Source organism: Lissotriton helveticus, chromosome 4_1, assembly GCF_964261635.1.
Source record: "Lissotriton helveticus chromosome 4_1, aLisHel1.1, whole genome shotgun sequence".
Classification (NCBI taxonomy): domain Eukaryota; kingdom Metazoa; phylum Chordata; class Amphibia; order Caudata; family Salamandridae; genus Lissotriton; species Lissotriton helveticus.
In genome coordinates this window covers 36,625,227-36,651,604 of record NC_136063.1, presented here as the reverse complement: position 1 = coordinate 36,651,604, position 26,378 = coordinate 36,625,227, and the positions used below count along the sequence as shown (strand labels likewise).

Below are 26,378 nucleotides of genomic sequence, written 5' to 3'. Positions count from 1 at the left end.
TGTTACCTGGAGTTGGGATGAGGGGGCTGTGCCTATCACAGCTAGCAGTAATGTTACCTGGGGTGGTTGACGGGCTGTGCCTGTCACAGCTGGCAGTAATGTTACCTGGGGTGGGGTGAGGGGGCTGTGCCCATCACAGCTAGCAGTAGTGTTACCTGGGGTGGGGTGAGGGGGCTGTGCCCATCACAGCTAGCAGTAATGTTAACTGGGGTGGGTGAGGGGGCTGTGCCCGTCACAGCTGGCAGTAATGTTACCTGGGGTGGGAGAGGGGGGCTGTGCCCGTCACAGCTAGCAGTAATGTTACCTGGAGTTGGGATGAGGGGGCTGTTCCAATCACAGCTAGCAGTAATGTTACCTGGGGTGGGGTGAGGGGGCTGTGCCCATCACAGCTAGCAGTAATGTTAACTGGGGTGGGTGAGGGGGCTGTGCCCATCACAGCTAGCAGTAATGTTAACTGGGGTGGGTGAGGGGGCTGTGCCCGTCACAGCTTGCAGTAATGTTATCTGGGGTGGGTGAGGGGGCTGTGCCTTTCAAAGCTGGCAGTAATGTTACCTGGGGTGGGTGAGGGTGATGTGCCCGTCACAGCTGGCAGTAATGTTACCTGGGGTGGGTGAGGGAGGCTCTGCCCGTCACAGCTGGCAGTAATGTTACCTGGGTGTGGGGTGAGGGGGCTGTGCCCATTACAGCTGGCAGTAATGTTACCTGGGGTGGGTGAGGGGGGCTATGCCCGTCACAGCTAGCAGTAATGTTACCTGGGGTGGGGTGAGGGGGCTGTGCCCATCACAGCTAGCAGTAATGTTAACTGGGGTGGGGTGAGGGGGCTGTGCCCGTCACAGCTGGCAGTAATGTTACCTGGGGTGGGTGAGGGGGCTGTGCCTTTCAAAGCTGGCAGTAATGTTACCTGGTGTGGGTGAGGGGGCTGTGCCCGTCACAGCTGGCAGTAATGTTACCTGGGGTGGGTGAGGGGGCTGTGCCCGTCACAGCTGGCAGTAATGTTACCTGGGGTGGGTGAGGGGCTGTGCCCGTCACAGCTAGCAGTAATGTTACCTTGGGTGGGGTGAGGGGTTGTGTCCGTCACAGCTGGCAGTAATGTTACCTGGGGGTGGGGTGAGGGGGCTGTGCCCATCACAGCTAGCAGTAATGTTACCTGGGGTGGAGTAAGGGGGCTGTGCCCATCACAGCTAGCAGGGATATATGACGTTACAACGCGGACTTTTACCACGCAGACCATTACCACGCATTTTTTACAACGCAGGACCCTTTACCACGCATACCATTACAACGCTGGTATTTACAACGCAGGTACTATTACAACGCATACCATTACAACGTAAATATAGGTAAGTAAATAATATGGTAAAATAATTATTAATAATATTTTTTTTAATTAATAAATTATTATTTTAATATTTAATATTTTAATTATTTATGTTAATATTTAATTATTAATTTTTAAATATATATGTTAAAAATACCCCTGTACCCCAAAACCCAAACCCAGCCCTAAAACCTAAAAATACCCCTGAACCCCAAAACCCAAACCCAGCCCTGAACCCTAAAAATACCCCTGTACCCCAAAAACTGAAAACTGACCCTGAACCCTAAAAATACCCCTGCACCCCAAAAACTGAAAACTGACCCTGAACCCTAAAAATACCCCTGTACCCCAAAAACTGAAAACTGACCCTGAACCCTAAAAATACCCCTGTACCCCAAAAACTGAAAACTGACCCTGAACCCTAAAAATACCCCTGTACCCAAAAACTGAAAACTGACCCTGAACCCTAAAAATACCCCTTTACCCAAAAACTGAAAACTGACCCTGAACCCTAAAAATACCCCTTTACCCAAAAACTGAAAGCTGACCCTGAACCCTAAAAATACCCCTTTACCCAAAAACTGAAAACTGACCCTGAACCCTAAAAATACCCCTTTACCCAAAACCCAAACCTAAAATATTTTAAATAAAATTATATACTTACCAATACTTACGTTGTAATGGTATGCGTTGTAAAAGTACCTGCGTTGTAAATACCAGCGTTGTAATGGTATGCGTGGTAAAGGGTCCTGCGTTGTAAAAGTTGCGTGGTAATGGTAGGTCGTGGTAAAAGTTGCGTGGTAAAGGTTGTATACCAGCTAGCAGTAATGTTACCTGGGGTGGGGTGAGGGGGCTGTGCCTTTCAAAGCTGGCAGTAATGTTACCTGGGGTGGGTGAGGGGGATGTGCCCGTCACAGCTAGCAGTAATGTTACCTGGGGTGGGTGAGGGGGCTGTGCCCGTCACAGCTAGCAGTAATGTTAAATGGGGTGGGTGAGGGGGCTGTGCCCGTCACAGCTGGCAGTAATGTTACCTGGGGTGGGTGAGGGGGCCATGCCTTTCACAGCTAGCAGTAATGTTACCTGGGGTGGGGTAAGGGAGCTGTGCCCGTCACAGCTGGCAGTAATGTTACCTGGGGTGGGTGAGGGGGCTGTGCCCGTCACAGCTGGCAGTAATGTTACCTGGGGTGGGTGAGGGGTTGTGTCCGTCACAGCTAGCAGTAATGTTACCTGGGGTGGGTGAGGGGGATGTGCCCGTCACAGCTAGCAGTAATGTTACCTGGGGTGGGGAGAGGGTGCTGTGCCCGTCACAGCTAGCAGTAATGTTAAATGGGGTGGGTGAGGGGGCTGTGCCCATCACAGCTGGCAGTAATGTTACCTGGGGTGGGTGAGGGGGCCATGCCTTTCACAGCTAGCAGTAATGTTACCTGGGGTGGGTGAGGGGGCTGTGCCCGTCACAGCTAGCAGTAATGTTACCTGGGGTGGGGAGAGGGTGCTGTGCCCGTCACAGCTGGCAGTAATGTTACCTGGGGTGGGTGAGGGAGGCTCTGCCTGTCACAGCTGGCAGTAATGTTACCTGGGTGTGGGGTGAGGGGGCTGTGCCCGTTACAGCTGGCAATAATGTTACCTGGGGTGGGTGCGGGGGCTATGCCCGTCACAGCTAGCAGTAATGTTACCTGGGGTGGGTGAGGGGGCTGTGCCCGTCACAGCTGGCAGTAATGTTACCTGGGGTGGGTGAGGGAGGCTCTGCCCGTCACAGCTGGCAGTAATGTTACCTGGGGTGGGTGAGGGGGGCTATGCCCGTCACAGCTAGCAGTAATGTTACCTGGGGTGGGGTAAGGGAGCTGTGCCCGTCACAGCTGGCAGTAATGTTACCTGGGGTGGGTGAGGGGGCTGTGCCCGTCACAGCTGGCAGTAATGTTACCTGGGGTGGGTGAGGGGGCTCTGCCCGTCACAGCTAGCAGTAATGTTAACTGGGGTGGGTGAGGGGGCTGTGCCCGTCACAGCTAGCAGTAATGTTACCTGGGGTGGGTGAGGGGGCTGTGCCCGTCACAGCTAGCAGTAATGTTAAATGGGGTGGGTGAGGGGGCTGTGCCCGTCACAGCTGGCAGTAATGTTACCTGGGGTGGGGTGAGGGGGCTGTGCCCGTCACAGCTGGCAGTAATGTTACCTGGGGTGGGTGAGGGGTTGTGCCCGTCACAGCTAGCAGTAATGTTAACTGGGGTGGGTGAGGGGGCTGTGCCCGTCACAGCTAGCAGTAATGTTAACTGGGGTGGGTGAGGGGGCTGTGCCCGTCACAGCTAGCAGTAATGTTAACTGGGGTGGGGTGAGGGGGCTGTGCCCGTCACAGCTAGCAGTAATGTTAACTGGGGTGGGTGAGGGGGCTGTGCCCGTCACAGCTGGCAGTAATGTTAACTGGGGTGGGTGAGGGGGCTGTGCCCGAAGATAGATTACATGTGGTGTTATCTGGGGGGCACCCTCTGTCTCCAGCCGCAGACAGATGAGCCCGGTGGACCGCAGCCCCCTTGTCATCTTAAGAGCTGGGGGGGGGGGACTGCTGTTCACCACTGAAGGAAAATAAAAACAACCGAATTGAGGAAAAAGAAACATGTCTTTTTTTTCCCAGTAATTTTTATTGAAAATAAAAAGCATATTTATATGGTGCAGAGTGAAACACATGGGGGGTGGGAAAAGACACGCCCCGGGGGTGGGGGGGGCAAGCATTGTCCCGATTGGCTTGTGTCTGTTTGTTCATGTTCTCATGCTTGCTTCTTCTTCTTCTCGTCAATCCTACAGGCTTCCCCCATGCCCCTTACAGACTGTCTGATTGTCTTTTCGCTCCCCTTAACAATACAAAACCATTCACAAAAGAACATCATTGTGGAAAGCGTGCAGTCTGGATCAAACTAACAACGGGGGGAAGAGTGGACACAGGGCAGAAGAGAAACACGATGGATCGAGTCTCGACCCCACGAGCTCAGAAAGATTCATTGATCAGAGATCTCTCCCCCGATGACCCCGATTCCATTCAACGCTCCATGAGGGGCCCCTCTCCGCGAGTGTGGCCCCTCTGTTCCTTCAGTGCCCGCCTCAGTTGGGTTCCAATCCGGCCCTGCACGGGCAGGCCTCGGTGCCAGGGTCTTTCGTAATAAAAGTAGAAGTGGTCTGTCAGCCTGTGCCCTTCAAGCCCCGCCCCTCGTGACTCCACCCCCAGCCCCCCAATCTGTGGGTTCAGGAATGACATGTTTTCCAGTTCCAGCGCCGGTTATAGGTGCTTTACAGGGTGAATCCAGTGACCCCCCCTCCCCCCCTCACAAATGTTGTAAAGTAATGGGAGGAGGAGATAACGTTTTATCACCAGTTCTGCTCCAGGTCACAGGGCGCTGAGTGTTTCTTATCAGCAGTGAGGGCCGCAGGGCGTCTGATGCCAGGTGAGGGGCCCCACCCGTACCTGGCAGCCGGGGGCAAAGGGCGGAGGGTGTTCTGTACACACTTGTGACGTCAGGAGAGAGAGGTTCAGCAGGAGGGAGGGGGCAGCGTTCATTGCTACCACAGGCCGGGGGCTCCGGGGGCAGAGGTGAGGCTCCCCTCACCACAGCTCTCCTCTCCCTCCACAGCTCTCACTTTGTAGTTGGTTGCCAGCAGGGAGGGGCGCAGGGCAGGTGGCCCTGAGGTGCCGGGGGTCAAGGGTTTGTCAGAAGGAGCCGGGACTAGCTGCGTTCCCTTACTACCGAAGGTCAGGAGCATCCGAGACCTGGCTGAGAGGATGGAGGGTCCGGGGTGTCAGGGGGGCCCTGTGATGGCGCGTGTGAGAGCGATAGAGTCGAAGGAAGGCTCACCCCACCCCCGAGACCGCGGGCATGCCGAGGAGAAGCCGCAGCGTCAGGGGGGCGCTGAGATGCGTCCTGTGTGTGATGCAGACTGGGAGACCGGGACCCCCCTTACAGAGGTCAGCCCCAGGAGAAAACGGGGCGACTCGGGGTATCCCTCACTTTGCACCAGTCCAAGGGTACCCCCTCCAATGCCCGACACCCCCCTGACCCTGCCGGAGCCCGGGGGCCAGGACAGCCCAGGACCGAGGCCGGGGGCTGTGGATGGGACCGAGCCAGAGGGACAGACACAGGAGGGGCCCCTGCAGGGTCAGAGAGACATGGAGAAGAGGAGGGGCTCAGAGCTGGGGCCTCACCAGGAAACAGAGAGAGGAGGAGAAGATGCGGAGTCAGGAGGTGAGATGCTGCTCTGGATGGAGAGCCCGGACAGGAGAGAGGCCCCGAAGGAGGGGTCTGGGACAGAGGGTGAGAGGGGGGAGCTGCTCCTGCCGGGTAATGGAGACAAGAGGATCCCAGGGGAGCTTCAGCAAGACACAGAGAGAAGAGAAGATGCGGAGTCAGGGGGTGAGATGCTGCTGGGGAGGGAGAGCCCAGACAGGAGAGAGGCCCTGAAGGAGGCGGCTGGGACAGAGGGTGGGAGGGGGGAGCTGCTCCTGCCGGTTTATGGAGACAAGAGGGTCTCTGGGGAGCTTCAGCAAGACACAGAGAGAAGAGAAGATGCGGAGTCAGGGGGTGGGATGCTGCTTTGGATGGAGAGCCCGGACAGTGGAGAGGCTCTGAAGGAGGGGGCTAAGGGTGAGAAGGGGGAGCTGCTCCTGCCGGGTAAAGGAGACAAGAGGGTCTCAGGGGAGCTTCAGCAAGACACAGAGAGAAGAGAAGATGCGGAGTCAGAGGGTGAGATGCTGCGGGGGAGGGAGAGCCCGGACAGGACAGGAGAGAGGGAGTGGTTTGGGACAGAGCAGACGAGCCTGATACCGAGGACAGGACCCGCGGGGTCCACACAGACACCCCCCGGAGAGGAGAAGAGCCGGAAGTGGAAGCGCCTGCCACCTACAGGTAAGAAGATGTAATGACACCTTGGGGAGAGCAACAGTGAAAGGCGGAGCAAGAACTTGCAACTTTTTGTGCTAAGGACCTGGTGGCGGGAATTTCACAGAAGTTAGGAGTGTCAAATGAAGTAAAAACAAGCATTGATAAAGTCAATAGTTCTTGCTTGTTTTAAATAAACATCGAAAAAGTCAAGATATTTGACTTGTACTTGACTTGCCTTTGCCTGTGCTCTGTGACTGTTATTCTGCGCTCGTTTTTTGACTTTGCCTGTGCTTTGTGACTGTTATTCTGCGCTCATTTTTTGCCTTTGCCTTTGCCTGTGCTTTGTGACTGTTATTCTTTCCTTTTTTTTGCCTTTGCCTGGGCTTTGTGACTGTTATTCTGTGCTTGTTTCTTGCCTTTGCCTGTGCTTTGTGACTGTTATTCTTTCCTTTTTTTTGCCTTTGCCTGGGCTTTGTGACTGTTATTCTGTGCTTGTTTCTTGCCTTTGCCTGTGCTTTGTGACTGTTATTCTTTCCTTTTTTTGCCTTTGCCTGGGCTTTGTGACTGTTATTCTGTGCTTGTTTCTTGCCTTTGCCTGTGCCCGTCCTGCCTTCTGCTCCCTCGCCGTTCCCGCTTCCCACCGCTGCGCACCTGCGTCCCCACCCCCTGCTCCCATTTGCCTGTTCCCCCCTCCCAGCTGCTCCTCCCTCCCACCTCCCCTTCTTATGGCGGGCGGGGTGCAGAAGCACCGCTGCTGCAACGAAGGTGTGCCTAAGGCAAGCCCGTCAGCGCCTGGACCGCACCCAGCGCCACAACACCTGGCCCCCGCAAACACCATGACAGCAGACTGCACTACGATGCCAGCACCCTCCACGCACTCAACCCCGGCCGACACACCTGCTACTGGGCCACCCCAAAGCGCACCCAGGGACCCTTCACCTGCCGAAACTGCAGCTTGACCAGCATCCGCCCCGCCAAACCTCCACCCAGGAAAGAACACAACTACCTCAGATGCATCCTCCTCAACACCCGCTCCGCCCACAAACACACCATAGAACTCTGGAACCTTCTCGACTCAACCTCCCCAGACATCACCTTCCTGACAGAGGCCTGGCTGAACTCCGCCTCAGCACCCGACATCGCTATAGCCATCCCGGACGGCTACAAGATCACCCGCAGGGATCGCACCAACAGAGTTGGAGTAGGAATCGCCATCGTCCACAAGAACACCTTTAGAGTCTCGACCAACACCGACGACACCCTCAGCACCACCGTACACCTGCACTTCCAGATCCACACTGACCCCAACACCACCCTCAGAGGAACCCTCGTCTACAGACCCACCCTCCATCGCCGACTTCATCAGCACACACGCCTTCGCCTCCACGGACTACATCCTTCTCGGGGACCTGAACTTCCACCTCGAGAACAACAACAACACCAACTCTGTAGTGTCCTTACTGGCACAGAGACACGGACACAGGGTATAGGGTGTAGCGTATTTATTGCACGTCCTCCTTCCTCCTGGGTCATCGGCTAACTCTCGTCCCCAGTCCCTAGCTCCTCCCTATCCGCCCACCCTCGTTCCTCTCGGGCAGGTCCTAGTGCCCCGAGTGTGTATGTCCATCATTACATCTCCCCCCTCTGTGAATAAAACAAAATACAGCAATGTATCAACACCCTTTGCTTTCACGTCTCTGAAGGTCGCCGCTTAAAGTTCTTCAATGAGGCGAGACGGTTTTCTAATGATCCGTCTGGGGCGCAACTGAGGATCAGGGGTATCTCGCTCGTGCTCATCGGGAGTCCCCATTAATACCTGGCTGCTGCTGAGTGGTGTCTCATGTTCATTGTTCTCAACTAGCGATTCAGTCAATAGTTCCTTTACGCTAGGGCTGCACTTCTTGAAGTGGGTCACATTCCTGGTGATTTGTCTTCCGTCTGTTTCCACGGTGATCATAGTTCCTTTCTGTTTCACGACTTTCAACGGAGTCTCGTGGTATTTGCAGTCAGTCTTTCTGTGTTGCTCTTGCCTCGCCAACACCCTGTGTCCTTCCCGAATTTCAGCGTGGGAGGCGTGTCGACCTTCATCCGCGTATCCCTTCATTTTTTCCTTCTTCAGCTTATCCAGGGCCGCCATTTTCTCATGATCAGAATCTGGATACGATCCACTCACCGGGAAATTCATCAGCGGCAGTCTGGTGCGCACTGACCGGCCTAGCATGAGGGTGGCCGGGCATTTGCCCGTGGTGGAGTGGGGTGTTTTTCGGTAGGCACATAGTACTTCATTGAACGCCGTCTGAATGTTCTTTCAAGTGAGCTCTGCCTGCTGAATGGCTTTCTTGACCGTGGCCATGAAGCGTTCAACCATTCCATTCGCTTGTGGCCAGAGTGGTGTGATTTTCTGGTGTTTGAAGTTTAGGTGTTGAGCAAACTCGGCGAAGTCATGGCTGTTGAAATGGGGCCCATTATCAGATTTTATGCCCCAGGCGGCGAAGACTTCATCTAGAATTGGTATGGCGCTGGAGGCTTTGGTGGAGGTGCACAGTTGTGCAAAGGGGAATCTGGAATATTCGTCCATGATGACCAGGACATAGTGTCCCGACATGAACAACTCAAAGAAATCAATGGCAATGTGTTGCCAGATGCCATCTGGCAGTGGAGACATTTACAGCGGTGCGGGGGGGTCTGGACGGCTCACTAGCTGACACTGTGGGCAGTCCTTCAGTGTTGTTTCCACCATTAGATCCAGTGTTGGAAACCAGACCCGCTCTCGGGGGGCTCTTTTCGTCGCGACTATGCCCCTTTGTCCTTCATGTGCTAGATTGATAACTCCTTGTCTTAGCTGCCTTGGAATCACAATCCGAGTGTCTCTTAGGATGAGACCATTGGTGGCTATTGAGAGTTCATCATGGACGTGTTGAACGCGGACATCTCTTGGTCACCTTGTCCCAGCTATTGGTCTGTATGCAGCGTTTTACTTCCTGCAGGGTCACCTTTAGCTGGGTGGCCTCACAGATTGCTTCCAGCGGAACAGCAGGGGGTCTGACCTGATCTACCACAAAATGGATGTACTCGTCCGCAATCGACCGTTTGGATTTGCTGGTCCGGGTGGGGTGTCTGGACATGTAGTCGGCAGGGTTTGCAGCTTTCCCTGGCTTGTGTACAATGGTGTACGTGTATTCTTGTAACCTGATGCCCCATCTCTCTATTCATGGCGGCATTTTGGCTCGAGGATTTCCGAAAATTGTGATCAGAGCTTTTTTTTTTTGTCCTCATTTTTCGCCCTTGGAGACCAAATAGTAGCACGTGGAGATGAACTTACTGTCACAGGTAAACTGGTAGGGTCTCTAAGTGGTGCAGCACGGGATGCCCCTCAGTAAGTAATGCCAAACTCCAACGACACCACATTGGAACAACCGTCAGGGTCATATGCTGCATTAATATACCCATTTCTATACCGATGTCAACCTTATTGGGTATTAACAAACGTGCAAAAGGTGCCAAGCAGCGTAATCATTGGACCTTGGGGGGGAAAAAAAAAAAAAACCATGGTTGATTAAAAAACTATTACCAGTTTAATAACAGCCAGGAATTTCACTTGCGTGAGTTGCCTGATTTTAGGAGGTCCAACTTCGATACTTGTAGCACAGAAGTGCGCCAGTCCAGCAAGGAAGGAGGTAGCGGATCCTTCCATCTCCTACATATCTCCCTTCTGGCCAACAAAATACCATAAAAAAGTACATTTTTTGCAAGCCCCTGAAACTCTGGAGAAACATCAAAGATAACAAGCGCGGGACCTAATATGACTTGGGATCCCAAGAAAGTGGAGAGTGATAGGCAAACTGCATTCCAAAAAGGTGTTAAAAGTGGGCAATCTAGGAACATGTGCAAATCGGAGGCTGCTATCAAAGCGCATTTAGGGCATGAGACAGGTGAATTATCCGAAAACTTTGACAGGCGTTGTGGCGAATAGTAGGCCCTATGCAGCGTGAACAGGTGGTTTCAAGCGTAGCCAAGATGGTTTGACAATATTCCACATGATCTTAAAAGACTCAAACCACAAGTTATCCATGCTGTTGTTAGTGATATGTGCGGTCCACAGTAGATCAGGCAACTGGAACTCACCCTCGATCTCATCCAGTAAAAGATTGTACCAGAGTGAAACCTCTTTCTTAGTTGGAGGCTTGTCTGTTAGGAGGGACACTATATTACTATCACCCCCCAACTGAAATCTACCGTTAACAGAAATCTGTGAGTGTGCCCAGCTTTGTATTTGTAGGTATTTAAACCTAGAAAACCCAGCCCCTATTTTTGAACTCAACACCTCCCACGGAAGTAGGCTGCCATCAACAAAAAGATCCCCCCATACCACCAATCCTGCCTCTCACAGCAGTATTGCAAGGCTATCCAGAAGCCAGCTCGGGGATCCAGGTGAATTCCATAATGGAGCCTTAACAGAATAATAATCAATTTTAATGGAACGCCTGAGTTTGACCCATGTTTTAGATATATCTCTCAACACCTTCAGTTTTACTTTTTTTTTAAACTTGGGATCCCCAAACTTAAACAAAAACTCATGATCAGCAACCTTTTCCCCTCTAAGAAATGCTGCAAACATGTGCCCACAGCCCGAGTTTATCGCAGATTTTAGCAGGATCCTGGTATGGGACAGCTGAAAGGCCCACCCATAGAGCTGTAGGTCAGGCGCCGCCAAGCCACCCTTCTCTCTTCGGCGCCTGATCTTCTTCCAAGCACTTCTAGGAGTGCGGTTTTTCCAAATAAAAGAGCATATATTACTTTGGAGTTTAGCTATCATTGTAGGTAAAAAAAAAGGGGGGGATGGTATTAAATAGAAATGTAACCTTCAGAAGAATAGTCATTTTAACTAAGTTAGATCTGCCCAGTAAAGATAACGAAAGTGAAGACCATGATTTCATTAGCCTGCGACACTCCTTGGCAATAAGGGAGAAATTTGATGGAACTATCTCGTTTATATCCTTATATAAATTTTGGCCCAAGTAACGCAGGACTGGACTTAACTGTACCCCTGTCACAGGCACTGGGTCATTCCAGACCATTATATCCGTCTTGGTAGCATTGACTCCATAGCCAGACACAGATCCGAATTCCTCAGCCAACGCAATTACACCTGGAAATGCCGAACGAAGTTCAGATGAAAAAATGAGAACATCGTCCGCATACAAGGCTACCTTCCTCTCCCATCCTTCAAACATAAAAGGCTTGATGTTACAATTGTCCCTAATCCGTTGAGCAAAAGGCTCTATATACAGATCGAACAGAAGGGGGGAGAGGGGGCAGCCTTGACGGGTACCCCGAGTGATGTTAAATGGGTCTGATAATTCTCCGTTGACAAGTATAGAAGCTGACGGATTCCTATACAGGAGTCTGACTGCGCGCCTACATTTTTCACTGATGTAAAATTCTCCCAAGACCTCCGATAGTAAGAACTGCAAGGGGAAGTGACGCCGCTGTCGCCATGTCTATGGCACCTATGAGATCATAGGTCAACTCGTATAGCTGACGCCCCCTTACAAAACCCTTTTGATCTACATGCAAGATGTTTGTTGCAACTGCCCCCAGCCTATTTGCCAACGCAGATGTAAAGATTTTTTAATCTGTATTTAAGATAGAAATTGGTCTATAAGACCCACAATTAGTTGCTGGTTTTCCTGGTTTTAATATCAGTGTTATCGAGGCGCTATCCCATGAGGTAGGAGGGGGCATCCCTTCCTGGAGGATCTTATTAAACAACTCGTTTAAGAAAGGGAGGATTGTTTGAATCAGGGCTTTATAGATTTCAGACGGCAGCCCATCTGGACCTGATGCCCTACCTTTTTTACTTCTAGCACTGCCAGCCTAACTTCCTCTTGAGAGATAGGATCTTCCAGTACAGTGCTTTGTTCTGGTGACAGTGCCGGAAGAGAGACCCCCGTCAGCCAATCTTCAACCTGCTTTATCTCAACGTTCTTATCTTCGCAGTATATTTCACTAAAGAAATCTCGAAGCACTCTCCTAATGTCAACATCGGTGGAGAATGTTACACCACTGGACGTAATTGAATTAATGTTATTGCGAACTTGCTCGGTCTTCGTCTTCCAAGCCAACAACTTACCGGCCCCCTCGCCATACTCAAAATGTGCCAACTTGCTGGCTTCCCATCTCTCTAAGACCCTAGCATTTAAAACTGACCTTAGCTCTCCTTTTAAGGTGGTCACTTTATTCTGCCACTCATGTACTGTGGTCGAGAGGGTGTCCGGATGCCTAGCAATTTCTGTTTGAATTCTAGTCATCTCCAATTCTAAGGAGGCCACTGCTTCCCTATAGATCTTATTCTTATGTGATGCTTTATTAGTTATGTAACCCCTTAAGAATGCTTTAAGTGCATCCCATATATCTCCTGGAGAGGCAGAACCCACATTTGCTTCCATAAAGAACTGCACCTCCACATTGAGAGCATCAATGATATTTGGCGAGGAGAGCAATGAACGATCAAAGGACCAATTTCTTGATCGACTCTTAGGGAACCCTTCCAAATCTAAAAAAAACGCCGCATGGTCTGATAAATGAAATGGTAGATGGAAGACCGATTTAACTAGGTTAACTAATGATTGGCTAATCCAAATAAAATCAATTTGAGACTGGTGATGATATTTGTAGTTTCAAAATGTGACTCCTCTTTGCAGCCCATGCAATGATCTCCAGATGTCGTTATACCCTAATTGTTTCATGCTATCTTGCAGGTAAGACCTAGTTTTAGATGAGACTTTAGCTCTGTTAGAGGGTGATTTATCTACTAGGGGATCCAGAACTATGTTGAAATCGCCTGCTAAGATAACCGGTTCAGGGAATAGATACAGGTGTGAAAAAATAGTCTTCAAAACCGATGGGTCATCCTGATTAGGACCATAGTATCCCACTATAGTAATTGGAGACCCCGATATTATAACTGATGCTATTACCCACCGGCCACCAGAGTCTACCAACTTAGAGACCAATCTCGCTTTAATAGATTTTTTTAAAAAGATTGCCACACCTCTAGTGTGCATCGATTGCGAAGTTGTTATGCAGATATCGGTCCACCTATTCTTTTTAACCAGGGAAAGCATTTCAGACTCAGCCAGGTGTGATTCCTGGAGTACTATAATCTGTGCAGTAGAGTCACGGAGATATTGCATAATGTTATTTTTCCTTGGACTAGTTCGCAAACCATTAGTATTCCAGGAGAGAATAGCCAGTTTACTCATTATACTGATATTCCCACATCCCTGCTTTATCAGTGCCACCAAGTTTATAAAAGCTGATCTGCAATAAGCCCCTAACCAGAAGAAAAGAAAGGACAGGCAGATGCCCCTTTGATCACACCAATGACAACAACAAGCATAAAGGACAATTAAAGCGGAAATTAGGACTTTTTTTAATTCTTTCCCCTGCAACCCCCCCCTGTGCCCCTGCCTGACCCCCCACCCCCTTGGGAAACCCTTGCTCTATCTATCTGGATAAACCAGAATATAGCACTCTATCATGGACTCCCGCCTTAACCATGACCGGGGAAGAAACAAGGAGAAGAGAAAAAATATCAAAGGAGAAAATGAAGAGAGATAGATCTATTCTGTATACCCTGTGCTATCCCTACAAAATCCATGTTATGTAATATGTATTATGTTTTATATGTTGTTTGTGTTATGTGTTATATATTTCACTAATTTTGTTTCAAAATGATTACACCCTTCTTTTTTCCTTTTTTTTCTCCCTTTTTCCCTTTTTTTCTTTTTTTCCACACTTTCCCTCCATCCTTATACACATATATTTCCCTTTATCTCTTTCTTTATATTTTTAGTTTTCCAAACATTGTTAGATAACCAATCAGGGAAGCTTAGCCTAACTGTATGCTCCTTTTTCTTTGCCCATAGTCAGCAGTAACTCGTCCGCTGCCTGCACTGATCTAATATTATGCATACTATTATTATACATAACTCTCAATGCTGCCGGAAAAACTAATTGAGCCACTTCACCGTAGCTTCTAAAAGCCTCGAGCCTCTTCCCGAACTCCAATTGCTTATCCAGAGTAGCCCTGGACAAGTCAGATCGAATTTGAAAGTTGAATCCCTTCGCAATGACAGATTTCTGCTTTAAGGCCAGATTTAAAATAGTTTCCTTAAGGGAGTATGTATGAAAGTTAACCAAGACTTTTCTGGGCTTGGATCTTTGGGGATTCTTTCTAAAAGGCTCTCTATGAATGCGTTGGATGTCTAAGGCTAATTCTTCCTCTGACTGGTCTAATCGCAACGCTTCTTTCAACAGTGAGATGACAAACTGCTTAATGTCCGAACCTTCTTTATCCTCAGGGATATTCAAGATGCGAAGGTTATTTCTTCGGGCATTATTCTCCAGCGTCTCCATCCTTTCTGCTAAGATTGGATCATCTTTCCTAAGCGTGGTGATGTTCACTTTTACTTCATCAGGATGTAAGGACATACCTGTTACCCTGTCCTCAAGTACCTCTGTTCTCAGTGTAAGATCACTTAATTTTTTATCCAGAGATTTACAAAAACACCTGAAGTCCGCCTGATTTGCCGCCGAAGTCTCAGACCCTTTTTTAATATCATCCAACAAAGATGTAAACATTCCCTGAAAAGACGCCTGCAAAGTGGCAACCAGGTCTGCATTAGTGCAGTTGGATGACATAACACTGGACAGGGGAACTGATGTAACTGATGTAGCAGATGTAGCTCCTTGCATAGTATCTTGTAAGCTCAGACCGGATATTAAAGATGAGGGGGCCAGCAAAAAAGGTGGAGCCAATGGGGGAACCAGGACCAAAGCAAGAGGCGGGGGGCGACCCGATGTACAAACAATAGTATCGCCAACCTCACTCGCTGTATCCCCATCTCGCTCCATTCCAACCTCCACACTAGCTCCCAAATGCACTGAGCTTTCTACGCCACCTGTAGCCATATCCATTAGGGTATTATTCTTATTAGGCAGGACCACAGTACTCATTGCCCCCTCAAGACCTATAACCTCTGCTGGTGACTTCTCTAGGTTATCAGGGGGAGGACTTTTATCTGGTAATAAAACCACTTGTGGGATCACCTTAAAAAATGACCTGAGTGATGGAGTTATTTTAGACACAAAGCTGGAAGCTTTGCCCTTAGACCCCTTAGTTGATTTACAGGTATAGGCACGCTTTGCCTTAACCTGGCCTGTCAAGTATGAGGATTTTTTTTTTGCTATTGGTGCTGGCGTTGTCAAAGATAGTATTACTGGCCACCACAGACTCCACAGGTTTAGTCTCAGACTCAGCCTCGCCAAAACATGGAACAGAGGGCAAGCTTAAACCCCTGTCCACAGAAAACCTAATATCTTGAGGCTGGGTTCGCTTATTTTTCGTTTTCCTAGCCTCGCCTTTGCAACCCTTATACTTGTTTCCTCTCAAGTTGTAAGCTCCCTCTGCCCCGTTACCGCCATTGCTGCTGTTGTCTCCGCAGCCTCCACCTCTTTCCCTCCGTTCTTGATCCGTCGTCAGCTCCCCCACCTCTAGCGTATTCTTCGCAGATTTTCCAGTCACCTCCACCTCTGTAACGGGGCACGCAGCAGCTCCGTGACATCCCGGAAGAAGGCTTCAAGTCCGGCATCCCCGTCGGAGCTCCAGGGCGGCCAGACCCCACACCGGCAAACTCCCTGTTTGCTGCAGAGACCCTCGGCACTCGTTCGTGATCTCCTGCCGGCTCACAAAGTCAACAGCGGCCGGGATGCACACTGCAGCGGCAGCCTTCACAGGTAGACACGCCCCCTCCCAACACATGGCATCTAATGGCGAGCGGGCGAGAGTGACTAAATAAACTCCAAACTTTCTTCATAGAAAAAAACCCGTTTGGTTAACCACTGCAGCGTGCGATGCTGCAAACAGCCTTAGATGTCAGAAAACTGCATTCAAATACAGCCCGGTAACACTTAATAAGCACCCGGACGGGAGTCCATGAACAGAGCACTGCAGCAGCTCAAGCGGCTGCCGCCATGTTCCCCCCCTTGCTTGTGATCAGAGCTTGATGGTTCGTGACCAAGGTGAAATGCTTTCCGAAGATAAAAATGTGGAAATGTTCACAGGCCCAGACGACAGCTAGGCTTTCTTTTTCTGGCTGGGAGTATGCCCTCTCCGTATCTGTGAGACTCCTGCTGGCATATGCTACGATGTGACGCTGATCTTCCTCTCTGTCATACTGTGCTAGAATGGCCCCTAGCCCCACAGGGCTGGCTTCCACTGTTATTTCTGTCTTCTTTTTTGGGTTGAAGTAGGCCATGTTTTCAGCAGACTCCACAGCTTCCTTGATATCTCTGAAAGCACGTTCACATTGAGTGGACCACTGAAATGGCTGCCCCTGTCTGGTGAGAGTTCTCAGGGGTGACTTATTGTGGCGTAGTCTTGTATGTACCTGGAGCAGTAGCTGGCCATGCCCAGGAACGATCGCACATCTCCAACGTCACCGGGGCTCGGTGTATCATTTAGCGCAGCTACCTTCCGGTTTCATGCCCTTTTCAGAGAAGACGTGGCCGAAGAAATTCAACGTTGGCTTATGAAATTCACACTTGTCCTGATTGAGCGTGAGGTTGGCTTCCGTCAGGGCATGGCAGACTCGATCTAGCGCAGTGCCATGTTCTTGCGCGGTGGCTCCATATACCAGGATGTCATCACTGTAGTTCAGTACATGGGGAACATGATGGATTGTTCCCTGGATTGCTTCCTGGAAGTTTTCCACAGCTGAGGACACCCCAAAACTGAGTCTTTTGTACCTGAACAGCCCTAGATGTGTTGAGAATGTTGTGATGTATCAGGACCGCTCATGCAGCTCCAGTTGATGATAGCAGAACATGGCCGCCAATTAGGAGCTCTATGAAAGAGCTCCTGGGGTAGGGATCCCCAAAAATTGGTGTAAATCCATGAAATAACCCCCTCATCGAACCACCGGCCACCCGACTACAAACACAATAACGAGGAGCAGTAAGAGTAAGAAAAAAAAAAGCTTACGTCGGAGATGATTCACACCTGCCCGCCGGACTTCATTATCCTCACCGGACTTCATTGTCTCTGGGGTCAAGAAGGATCGCGGCACATCGCATCGCATGCAAGTGGACCGCTGCCTGCATGAACTGGACCGCATTGGACCGCTGCTGCTGAGAGCGCCCTGAGCGTTTTGGAACATGAGCAGCAAGCCGAGGCTTCGGGGAAGACGCTGCGGAAGCATCGGGATCGCGAGTGTAAGTGTCGCGGGAAATTAACCACCCACACACCACCTCGACCTGCTAACTCACCGTCCCTGCTGGTGAGTGAATAAGTGGATAAGACGACTGGCGCAGGAGTATAGTGGGGATAATGTTATAAAGAAACAAACTGAGAAGGCATGACCCGCCCCGCCTGACTTTAAAATGGCGGCCAGCGAGCACAAATGAAGCTGGAACAATTAAATATTCAAAATCAAAAGGCTGTTGCGGACCTACCCCCCTCCCATGCTGCTGAGGCAATGACTACAGCGGGACTGGGCATATCTGTGAACTGAAAAAGGATACAAAAATAGAATTGATAAAAGCAGCAAACTGGGAAGGCAGGACCCACACCGCCTGACTCTAAAATGGGGGCCATCCCGATCAAATGATCTCGGAATAACAACAAGCTTCCTATCAAAGTCTGTGCTGACTTCTCGCCTCCCCTGCTGATGAGAAAAATCATTACCTAGGGAAAGGAGCTTAAGTAAAAAAAAAAAAAAATCGACACTTGAAAAGAACACATCAAGCTGATAATAGGACCTGCCCCGCCTGACCCTAAAATGGCGACCACCGCAGACGTCCTGACTGGGAAATGAATACAATTAAGCACTACAAAAGTAGAATACAGGTCCCACCCCACTTGAACCCATAAAAGACACTAGAAGAATAGAAAATCAACGGAACAACATTTAAGAGAGCGCACTCCACCCATGAGAGACCTTAACACCATTGTAAGTGAATAGCAACTAGCAAGGATGGCCGATAACTTAGAATTGGTAGGCATAAATGCTCATTGCATAAAATATCCATCCTACCTATCTAAGACCGCAGTGAAAAAATACAAACACAATCTAATGAGGAAAAACCCGAACACATTGATCTCAGACCCCTCATTTAACCCAGACAAAGGCATGATCATAAACGACCTGATATTTTTCACCAGAAGAACGGCTAAATGGCGCACTGTCATTACAGAGATGCTCAACATAAAAGCGGTCAGCAACATCCCACATGGCACAAAAATACTGATCATACCATCACCAAGACTCAGAGCAGACCTTTGCATAACGATGTACAAGAATGGAATAGTGCTTATACAAGCAGCCAATAATGACTTAGAAAAATCTGACAACATATTTTTAACATTAAAAGAATGTGTAGAGATCCCAAAGGAACAACTACATCGGAATGCACAAGTGAACAACCTAGACAACACCTACTCTACCACAACAGGCTGCATGTCACCTAGAGAACCGCAGGATCAACAGCACAAAACATCACTAGGAGACACGGACATCCTACTACCAAGAAAACATCAGCATCATCAACATTCTACAACACTAGGAGACATAACAGAGACTGAAGACAGCCTGGATGGACAGGACACAGAGAGCATAGAAACAGCTACAATATGTGTGTGTTCTGCCCCGGCACAAATACAGAGGGAAGAATCATCAATGCTAGACCAGGAGGCAGATCCACAAAGATCATCAATACTAGAAGTCATTACGGAGAGTAAGGACAGTCTGGATGAAGAGGCTACAGAGAAAACAGAAACACCCACATTGTCGGTTAATACCGCCATGGAGCAAGCACAGAGGGAAGAATCAACGCTGCTCTCTCATGAGGTGACATCCTACTAGTAGACCACCCAGTAAGAATCTGGGAACAATTGACTTGGAAGATACCACCCCTCGTTTAACCTCCCAGGATATGGATGATGACACCCCTCCAACAACCTCCCCTTGTACTACACAAAGGTCAGATAGGACCTCACGAAACACCATTCACCCAAGAGTGGCAGTAAGATCACACGACACAGATGGCGCATCACACACCAAACATAATGAAGGCACCACCAACAGAACTAGGGTCACAAAGAGAAGGAACTTAGGAAAAGGAACAGACCCTAAACACTGGATCACAAACAGTGAATACAGTAATGAGAGGATGAACTCCGCTAATACATTGCCTCAGACCCGGAGAGACTTCAAAGAAATACAGGCACAAATGGACAATATATCACAAACAGTGAATACAGAAATCACAAACAGTGAATACAGAAATGAGAGGACGAACACCTCTAATACGTCGCCTCAGACCCGGAGAGATAACAAAGGGATACAGGCACAAATTGACAATATATTACAGGTCATCCTAAGCACACAGACGAAAATGGAAAAGATTCTGGAAATCACAATAAGCACGCTCTCCAAAGTCGAACACAGCCAAGAAGTAATGCATAATTCTCAAGAAAAAAGAAGGGAGATAACCATGTCATCACTAAATAGGCAGAATCGTCTAGATAGGAGTCCTAGTTATTTAACAGATGGCGAAACCCTAGCCCTACTTCGGACATATGAGCCTCCAGAACATAGTAGAGGGGAAGAAATTAGAACAGTTCCGATTGATGCTAATAGAACATCCAGACATAAAGAAAGGAAACCTAACCGTAACAACTTACAACAAGTCCAATTATCCACCAACTTGTCTGAGCAGGACTCTAGTAATACAAGAAAACCTCTGAAATGCCTACTGCTCAACTGTAGGTCTGCAGTAAAACATGCGTCAGACATCGCGGCCCTTATTATTAACCAGGAAATCGACCTTGCAATCCTAACAGAGACATGGCTGTCGGAATCATCGTCTCCAGTCATGGATCTGCTACTTCCCCCTCAATACAACATAGTGAGACTAGACAGACCAAAAAAGATAGGAGGTGGTATAGCCTGCATATCCCATTCGGACATAGAAATCAACCAAAATCAAGGCGACTCTTTCAAACCCTGTGAATACCTAGGTCTAAATATACGATCAACAGAATATCAAAGGTGCAACTTACATGCCCTATACCGGGAAACATCCTTTACGAAGCAACTTTTACCACGCAGTGCCTTTACAACGCAGGATTTACAACGCAAGTCATTACAACAAATTGCGCTGGGGGCGTTCTAGGATAGGTAATAGTTTAATTTACTATCCAACACCTTCCCTACTATCCAAGGGGACTGGATTTGGAATAGTAAATTATACTATTCACTATCCAGCACCCCCCAATGCAAGTCGTTGTAACGACTTGCGTTTTAAATCCTGCATTGTAAAGGCATGCGTAGTAAAAGCATACGTTGTAACAACGTACATCCCCCTATACCACCCTCCTGGAAATAATGCTACTTTTATAGGCCAGTTAATGGAGATCATCACGGAAAACTCTAATACCCACTCTGATGACATATTCCTGGGCGATTGTAACTTACACTGGGACGACAAGAAGGACAAACAGATCAGCGTTCTTAAATTTTTTTTGACCAAGCTAAATCTAACCCAAGCATGCACACAGCCGACACACGCAAAAGGAGCAACACTGGACTGGATAATATAAAAAAACAAGAACATAGTGAACCACTCAATTATGCCATGTGACTGATCCGATCACTATGCCATAACCTTCCTAATACGCACCCTGAAAAAGAATAAGACCATGCAGCCTATTAAACTCAAAAAATGAACCCGGGACAACAAGGATGCGAATATTGAACGGCTAGCAAAAAGCTGTGAGAAAGGTTTGAATCCGCCCGACAATGTGCAGAATGTGAATGACCTAACAGACCACTACAATACAACAATAACAAACATAGTCAACACTACCATGCCACTAAAACTGAAAAGGATCACAGAATAGGACAAAAACCCTTGGTTCAATGGGGCACTGAATGATGATAGGCGGAAACTAAGAATTGCTGAAAGAAAGTGGAGACAACACCCTACAACACCTGAACTGAAATCACTCAGAAAACTTAAAAATAAGTTCAACAAAAAGATCCTCAATTCCAAAAAAGAATATATTAGATCAGAACTAGATAACGCCAAAAACAGGCCAAGGAAGCTATTCGAGATTTTAAAGCAACAATCCAACAAATTAGCCAAAACGGCCCAAGAAACCACTAAAACTCTGCTGAACTGTGAAGAATTTTCTACCTTCTTCACCAACAAGGCCAACACTTTGGAAATAGAGCTTAAGAAGGCAGCGGACAACCTGCCTTACAAACCACACAGACTGAACTACCCCATCCTGTCAATCAACCATGATGAAGCAAAAAAACAAAGCGCATTGGGATACCTTCAAGCTATATGATCAGAATACTATTGCCAAAACATTATCGGATATCAAACCGAATAACCACTATAATGACCCACTACCTGCCAAATGTCTACAAAAAATCAACCACATCGTCATTCCAATATGGACCAAAATAATAAATGCCTCGCTATCACAAGGGATACTTCCAGATTGCTTAAAAACAGGCCACGTTGTTCCCATCATCAAAAAACCAACAGCGGACCCAGCAGATCCTAATAACGTTCGCCCAGTTACCAATATTCCAATACTTGCCAAATTAATCGAGAAATGTGTACAAAACCAACTGAGCCACCACATCGATAATTTCACACTGCTAGACGACTGCCAATCTGGGTTTAGAACAGTCCACAGCACAGAAACAGCAATCCTACATATTGTCGACAATGCCCTAGATCAGAAGAAAACATGTCTACTAGTCCTTTTGGACCTGTCCTCTGCATTCGACACGGTAAATCATGAAAAATTACAAAGCAGGCTTCATAACAGGATGGGAATATCGCGAAATGTGCTGAAATGGTTTGAATCCTTCCTTCAGAATGGAACTCAAAGGTTTTTGATCAACCAGAGACCATCCCCATCATGTCCTAATTTGATCGGAGTCCCTCAAGGATCTACACTATCTCCTTCACTCTTCAACCTTCATGTCGAACCTCTGACAGAAATTCTGAAAGACACAAACATATCTTATCATATGTACGCAGACGACACGCAGATATACATCAAGATTGCATGTCTGAAAGATATCATGTCAATGAATGAGGCCTTAAAAATGTCATTAAACTGGTTGACCAGCAATCATCTGAAGCTAAATGCACAAAAAAAGGAGTTCCTTTTAATTTCTCCACCAAAGAACGACACGGAAGTGAAAGAATGGTCTAAATTGATCACAGCACTAAACTGCACTCCTACTCTAGTGGACTCAGCGAAATCGTTAGGAATCACATTAGATAAAAACCTTGACATGAGAGCCCATTAAAAACAATGGCAAAAAATACACGCTTTCACTTGAACTATATTAGTAAAGTGAAACCATTCATTTCTGCGGCAGATCTCAAAATGGCAGTACAATCCTTAGTTATCTCAAGGATTGAATATGGATGTACAACCTTAGCAGGTCTACTAAAAATTTCCACGGCACCACTAAAAGCATGTCTCAATTCAGCTGCAAGGCTCATCACCGGATCGCGAAAATTCGATCATATCACGCCACACCTGAAATCACTAAACTGGCTACCATACGAAGCAAGAATCCAACTTAAAATGGCATGTATCACCCACAAAGCGCTTCACTACCAAACACCAAGATACCTGGCTCAGAAGATAGAGCTATCTGGAGGAGACAGACCGGCCAGGAGTGCCAAGGAACTGCTGCTGAGACCTCCCATCTTCTGGAAAAAGAAAACATACGACAGAGCTTTCTCAGGAGCAGCCCCTAGAATCTGGAACTCACTCCCTCCAAATGTTAGGAAAATTACTAACACGGCAACATTCAAGAGAGAAGCTAAGATTTTCCTAATGAGTAAATTCCTCACTTAGGCAAGAAGGGACATCACCGCCACCGCGACATAGTTGTGGCAACGCAGAACAACAAATGGAAGTAAATAGAAAATCACTAATTGTACTGGGGATAACCTAGAGGCTCTATGCTTACCCAGAATCTGAATGAAAAATCCAAAGATAAAGACAATTTGGATCTATTGTTATTATACTACATTTTACAGTACAGTAGGCAAAAACAATAACATGTATGATAACCCTGAAGACAGACACTGGCTGAAATTATATTGGAATATGGATGCACGATGCACATGCCGATGTCAAGTAGTAGCTTAATATACCTCGCCATTGTACATTTGTATGCTATAATGCTTTATAATCGTATACCTAACCTACCTTTTATCAGTATGATACGGTTTACTACATAACTTTATACCTACCTACTTCATTCTCTGAATGGTTATTCTATGCAAGATGTATCCCTAACCTACCTATTGTAGTTTTATCTATGAAGCGCTCTGATACCGAAGGGTCACGTTCGCGCTATACAAAACTATCTAAATAAAATAAAATAAATCCTTTATTGAGGTCCAATTTTGAAAATATTTTTGCTCCATTGAGTTAAGTGATCATTTCTCTGATGTGGGGGCCTCTCCCTCTCTATTGCGGTGTTGGGCGCTCTCATGTCCACACATAGACGGACTCGGTCCGCCTCTCCTTTCTTTGGGACTACTACCACCAGGGAGACCCAGGGTGTTGGCCCATCAGTTCTCTCTATGATGTCAGCCTCGAGTAAGTCTTGAAGCATCTTCTCCACGGCTTCCTGTAGATGAAATGGTATTTTCCGGTGGTGTTGTGCCACTGGTGCGATTTGCTCATTGATGTGAAGTCTAATTTGGCAGTTTCTCATCTTCCCGAGGCCTTGGAAAAGCTTGGGGAATTTCTGAGTCATGTCTAGTTTGTCATCCACTTTGAGATAGTATGTCCACCAGCCTTAGTTGTTCTGCGTTGGGCAGGCTTAGTAAGCAGTCTGCCTCAGGCCCATCAATGACGTGGATGTAGGCTTGGATGCTGCGATCTTGATAGGATAGATCGGTCGCGAACTTCCCAAGACAGTGGAGTGGTTTCTTTGACATCCACGTATAATACTCGCACGTGTGCGTTGATCAATTTGGGAGGTGCTCTAATTCTTTGATATTCCGCTACAGGTAAATAATTTAGCGACGCCCCACTATCCAGCACAAACTTGGCGTGGTGAGAACCAATTCTGATGTCGAGCCGTGGATATTCTTTTAGACGATCAGGATCTGCCACAACACATATGTATTCATCGTGGTCCTGTGAGATGGGTGATAGAGATCTTGATCCTCTTGATGACGACCGTCGTGATTGGTGTGTTCGGCAGGAGTGACAGCTGGATTGTGACGACCCACTGGATGAGTCTCGTCTGTCCTGTACTGCTCTGACATGGTGATGGCTGCTTGAGGGACGATATTGCCTGGTAGGTTCTCGTTGATCATCCTTGTGGGAAGTCCCACACATGCTTTCGAAGTGGTTGTCTCTACCACACTTCCGGCATCATTGACCTAGTGCTAGGCATGTGTCTGCATGTGGGAAGTCATAGCCGCATCGGTAGCACTTTAGTTGTTGTTCTGATTTTTTCTTGGTGCGACTCGTACTTCTGCGCCGACGACTTGACGGGTGGTACTGCTTCTTGTATCTGGAGGAGCGTGCTTGTGGTGGGGGCCGTCCATGCACTTGTCGAGACTGCATCCTGAACGCATGCTCACGTTTCTCGCTTCTCCCGGCCTCCATCTTCTTCGCATGCTCGTCGGCTTGATCCTTGACTCTTGTCATCTTCTCAATCTCGACTAGCGGGTAGCTTTTCTTGAGCAGTTTGCGTCTCAGGGGCTCGGACAGACAGCCTTCTATAATTCTCAATCGGAGGACAAACTTATCAAAGTCACAATATCTTGCTAAGCGTCTCAGACGTGTGATGAATACACTCATTTGCTCACCTTTTTCTTGTGATGCCAGGTTGAATGTATATCGCTCATAATCGACATTCCTTTTGTGCAAGAACTTTCGGTTGAGTGCTTCACAGACCTTTTTGTAGGAGGCAGCAGACTCAGCAGGCAACTCTTTTATGATCTGTCCAACTTCTTTGCCTACTAGATTCCTGAGAGCGATCAATTGCTGTCCAGCATCAGATACATGGGACCCTTTCATGAAGTCCGTGAAATCTTCTAGCCATTCTTGCCACCGCAAGCCTATACCCCCGCCAGATTCAAGAGTGAGGGGCTCCGGAGGGCGCAGGAACGAGACTCCCATCACACCCATAGGACCAGGGTCACTCATCGCACGATCCCGTTGATCCAATGCGTACTGACAAAAGTCCTTTCTGTCGGTTCTTTGATTGGATTTGCACTCACCAGTGCTTGTTTACTTTTTTCTTGCACTCGCCAGTGCGTGTTTACTTTCTTCTTGCTCTCACCAATGCTTGTTTACTTTTTCCTTGCACTCGCCAGTGCTTGTTTGCTTTTTTCCTTGCACTCACCAGTGCTTGTTTACTTTGTCCTTGCGCTCGCCAGTGCTTGTTTACTTTTTCCTTGCACTCGCCAGTGCTTGTTTATTTTTTCCTTGCACTCATTTGCACTCGCCAGTGCTTGTTTGCTTTCAGGCTCGCTGCCTGACCCCAAGATGGCCGCCGAAGATCCCTGACAGGGGATTGGACGAGCCGCCTGACTTCAAGATGGCCGCCTCGAGAATCTCATGTACAACGAGATTTGGCCTTCTACCGGAGACACGAATGCATTCACTGCAGCTCCCTCTCACTCACCGATCATCGGTGTCAGCCCGCACTCTCTTCTCAGGTGGATGTCATTGCAGAAGCACCAGGTGAGGCAGCCTTCCTTGATTATTTTACCGCCGGGGTGGGCTCCTGGCGAGCAGGCAGACTTCGCGCTCTAGCCCCCAGACACACATGTGGTGCAGCGGGGCGAGCTCTGGGCAAGTGAACACACCTCCGGATGGCTGGGGTGGGCTCCCAGCGCACGAGGACGCTCGTGCCGTGTTTTGGCCGCCACGCGGTCACCGGTCCCACAATGCTGGATGCTTCCCAAAAGCTGAGCTTCCAGGGACGTGCACCGAGTTAGCCGTCCTCCTCACGCCACAGGTTCTTTGTACCCTTGTCGCCAGATGTAGTGTCCTTACTGGCACAGAGACACGGACACAGGGTAGAGGGGGCAGCGTATTTATTGCACGTCCTCCTTCCTCCTGG

General features: G+C 48.4%; 1 protein-coding gene across 1 annotated transcript in view; it reads left to right on the top strand.

The window, feature by feature from the left end:
• The first annotated feature begins 4,830 nt into the window (after window positions 1-4,830).
• The window catches only part of LOC144828312 (uncharacterized), a 168,282-nt gene continuing 146,734 nt past the window's right edge, over window positions 4,831-26,378 (top strand). The window contains exon 1 of the mRNA XM_078686400.1: window positions 4,831-6,201. Within this exon, the coding sequence (XP_078542526.1) occupies window positions 5,082-6,201 (1,120 nt within the window). The 5' untranslated portion in view covers window positions 4,831-5,081. The remainder of the gene's footprint in view (window positions 6,202-26,378) is intronic.